Source organism: Sinocyclocheilus rhinocerous, unplaced genomic scaffold, assembly GCF_001515625.1.
Source record: "Sinocyclocheilus rhinocerous isolate Xijiao unplaced genomic scaffold, SAMN03320098_v1.1 scaffold712, whole genome shotgun sequence".
Classification (NCBI taxonomy): Eukaryota; Metazoa; Chordata; class Actinopteri; order Cypriniformes; family Cyprinidae; genus Sinocyclocheilus; species Sinocyclocheilus rhinocerous.
Window position 1 is genome coordinate 805,447 of NW_015642789.1, and position 4,358 is coordinate 809,804.

Genomic DNA, 4,358 nt, shown 5'->3' on the forward strand with positions numbered 1-4,358 from the left:
GTCTTAAAATGTCTTAAATTCGGATTCGATGGGTCTTAAATATTTTTGGTCACATTACGCTAAAATATCTTCAGTCTGACGGACCTAATGACTTTAATGACTTTACAATCATTGGACAGACCGAATATTTTTTCTTCCCACCATATTGCCTGTTTTTGCACTATTTTGCCAACAGAAATTATTCCAAACAAAGCCACAGCGCTGTTTTGCGTCTTTGAGCAACATGACAGCGTTTTGTTCCTGAATGAATCAACCGTTTAAGATACCAGCATGATAACACACTCAATCAGTTGAATGAATGACCCAATGACTCACTCATCAAGTGACTTACCATCACTTACTGGTAGTTTAGTTGAGAAGTATGTTGAAAAGTATGCATTTGTCCCTCAACATTTCTTATTTGTATATTCATAAATGCATTTAAAACATTAATCTTATAACATTATTTATTGCAGTTGTAATTATTGTTATTTGCAGTGTAAATTATTTAATCTGACTGGTAGCAGCCCTATAGTGTATTTCAAACATAATAAACACTTTTTTCACACTTCCGCTGACTGTGGTACGCGGAAGACATGCAGACGGATGACGTAGGACGTTGTGCGCGTGCCTCTGAGAAATGCAGGAGCAAAGGAAGCAAAGTTTCCTTACTTTAACAAAGGAAAACCAGTCTCCTCTTGGCTTATATCGAAATCCTCATTTTGTGCTTCTAATTCGTGAATTGTTTTGCGATTTGTTTTGTTCTCTCTTTGCGTTCGTCACTAATCACGCAACGCCGACGTCCTACGTCATCCGCCGGAACGGCTGCCGCGTATGACAGAATACCGGAAGTGAGAGAAAAATGTTTATTACGTTTGAAATATGGATATATTTATCTTACAAAAACGCATGGATTCGCTACAGGAGGCCTTTATTCACCCCCCGGAGCCGTGTGAGGGACGTTTTATTATGGATGCGTGCACTGTATTTCACGTCTTCTGAACTGTTGACAAACGAAAACCCGCTTACCCCCATTGAAAGGCTTGGAGGGGCCAGGACAATTTTTAATATAACTCCAATTGGATTCGTCTGAAAGAAAAAAGTCACATACACCTAGGATACTTCGAGGGTGAGTAAAACACAGGCTCATTTTCATTTTTGGGTGAAATAACCCTTTAATACTGACACCTATTGGTGTGAAAACATTAAATTTGTTTACTGATAATATACTCATCCATATAATGTCCATTAGATAAACTAATATATATATATATATAATGTACATTATATATAGAGTGTATTATAAATATATTTATTATTATAAAGTATTATTTATATAATTATTAATATATAATTTATAATTATTATTATTTATAACTTGACCATGAGGGCTGGTCTTGTGATGTCAACATGGTGGCGCTCATGACAGGGCGACCTAGACATACCTACATAGAGATTGTTCGATGCTATTGTACACAAACTAATTAAAAAACACGTTCACTCCTTTGTGTAAAAACCTTTTCAATTATAAAAAATACTGAGTGCACCTTTAAAATGTGACGCTTGTATTGTTGTTGACAATATCTGTTAACCATTATAAACTATTAGATCTGTTTTAGGCCATTGAAATGAGAACGAAAGGCTTAGAGTAAACAGATGATTTCTGTACTAGGCCCAGCCTCTTTTGCAGTAAGGGGTGGGGTGCACTTATAGGAGGGGTCACATTTATACAGACTTCTTATATTCGTGTACTCCGTGTACTGTTGCTTGGACAGACTGCATCCAATTTTCCTGCACGCCAGACTTCACATTTTAACCAGAGGTAAGCGTTTTTATTTCACCGATATTTTTCTCGACGGGCGCGCGACACCTTTAATTTAACATGTGACGGAAACTTCTCCGGCAATCTCGAGACTGAAACGAATGCCACGTTTTCTCTTCGTTTATAAGGAGTACTGGTTGTTTGTTATCTTTAGTATTTAAATAACGAAAAATCCTCGAAATTTCACGCGGGGTGTAATTTAGTTAACCCAGTGAATAGTCACATTGTTTCTTCTCCTTTTTCGCTATTTTCTTGTGTCGTAGCTTGAATTTCATCAGTCCCTTCGGAAAGAGCGAGGCCTTAAAAGTCTTAAAAACCTCCGACATATTGGTGGGTTTCTTTTTAAACATTCGAACCCTGTTTCAGTCAGATTTAGAATACCATAATGTGAAACTTTCTAAAGTTGAGAAGTTGGCCTGGGAGTTAAGAAATAAGGCGTTTGTGAATCACACGAGGACGTGGATTATTAGGAACAAGAACTACAGTTGAGTGTCGTCATAATCATAAACTTTATTTACATATTTATTTATTTATTTACAACCAGCATACTAAGTCAGTTAAAGATCGTGTAGCCTTAAAAAAAAACCCTAGAAGGAGGAGCGAAATGTATCAAATACCTGCTCTTTTTCTTTAATTTCATCTTCTGGGTGAGTAACAAATAATGTCTGTATTATTTCCCATCATATTTCGCATTAGCTAGGGCATGTGTTATAACTGCTGGCCCATTTTCCTGAATTGTCATTGGCTTATTGCATGTTATCTGGAGGCTTTATTGTAGGGCTGGGCGATATAGCCAAAAAATTATCACAATTTTTTTTTTTCATATCAGTTGATATCGACAATTATCACGATAAATGTAAGATTTTTATTTCTTTCAAGTTTAAAGGCAGATTTTTGCTCCAATGTAAAAGTTGTAAAAACCAGATGGTTAATTGTGGTTTTAAACTTCTTTATGGTCAGAAGATGACAAACAATTCGTTTTTGAATTCTTGACACTTTCCAGTCATTTTTCCTTAACAAAAATATCTTAATAGAAAAAAATCAATTTGGGTTTCCCAACAAGGATGCTCAGTTTAGTTGAAAAACACTGTGTTGTTTGCATCGAAAGGGTCACAGTATTCACAGACCTGACCGTTACCTAGTGCCCTGCACATGAGAGTTGTCTGCCAGTTTTTCTATGTGTCCACAAATACAGTTCTGAGAGGTCGTAGACAAGGTGAAACTACCCAGTTGTTTTTGTTTGATAAGGTTTTGCACTGTTCCTGAAGTGTACATTGGCCCTTGGACTTGGATTATGTCTTGTCACACCAAAAAGGTCCCAGTTGGAAAAGGTCCCTGTAAATATGAAACTAGATTCTAAGGTCAGCTGTCAGAATATATAATCACATAAAATATTTACTGTCTATCATGTGTTGTGTCCAAATGTCTTGAAATTATCATTTTGGAAAAAAGCAAGATTTAAAGAAAATGTAATGTGATTAGCATTGGTTTTAACTATTTTTATGAAGCTGTCTGCACTGCTTAAACACTCAGTAGGCACACACAGAATGATTTAAACTGTTGCTCTTCACAACTGTCCATTCTGCAGTGTGATGCAACAGTCAGCTCTTCAAATATTTATCAACAATGTTATAAGTATAAATGATTTAGGAACAGTCTTAGACATTTGAGATGCTCTTCTGGGACTCAGTGCTAGAACTGAATGCTGAGAGTCATCTGAATGTGTGTTTTCTGCTGAGTGTGTACCCGGGTGTATGAGGACTCCAGGGCCTCTGCTGATGTATCTGTCACTATGTGTTTTTCAGATTTGTTTCTTGGTGTCTGCATTCCGGGGACGTATGTTCTCAGAGGACAGTTGTGCTGCTCTTGGCCTTTTCTTCCATTACTTCCACCTCAGCCAGTTCAGCTGGATGCTCATACAGGTAAAACTTTACTTTTTCCATCTACTGTGTGGTCATTGTAGCAGGTTTTTTCGCATTGACCACATCAAAATACTTAATCCTGCTTCATTAATGAAATTCAGTTGAGATAGGGTCCTTAATTCATGATTATGTGAAGATAATTCTTAACTTCTGAACGGCATAGAGTTCACTTAAAAATGAAAAATCTGTTAAAATGTTGTTTCATACCTCTTTTGGAACACAAAAGAAGATATTTTGAGAAATGTTGGTAAACAAACAGTTGCTGGTAGCCATCGACTTCCATAGTATATTTTTTACCCATACTATGTTTTTATACAGTCTGAGATAGGCATGGGCCGGTATGAGATTCTGACGGTATGATAACCTTAGATAAACATATCACGGTTTCACGGTATCACGGTATTGTGATTACAGCTCTAAAATATGATTTTTTTAAATGTCTGGGTAAAAAACAACAACTTTTTTTCCCCACTGAACACAATACATTATATTTTTAAGAAACATAGAACATTTTGGAACAGTAAACATGTCAGGCTAAATAATTAAAATAAATAATTGAATTGTTCTTAATTCAATTAAGTGCAATCACTTAAGTGAGCCTAACCCTGCAGCTTAACAATAATCAGAACATAAAT

The 4,358-nt window shown here is 36.1% G+C and overlaps 1 protein-coding gene across 1 annotated transcript in view; it reads left to right on the top strand.

Moving 5' to 3' along the window:
* Nucleotides 1-2,388: 2,388 nt before the first annotated feature.
* The window catches only part of LOC107756350 (CD63 antigen-like), a gene marked incomplete at its 5' end in the record, with an annotated part of 10,092 nt that continues 8,122 nt past the window's right edge, over nt 2,389-4,358 (top strand). The window contains one exon of the mRNA XM_016573399.1: nt 2,389-2,448. Coding sequence (XP_016428885.1) covers nt 2,389-2,448 — 60 coding nt within the window. The remainder of the gene's footprint in view (nt 2,449-4,358) is intronic.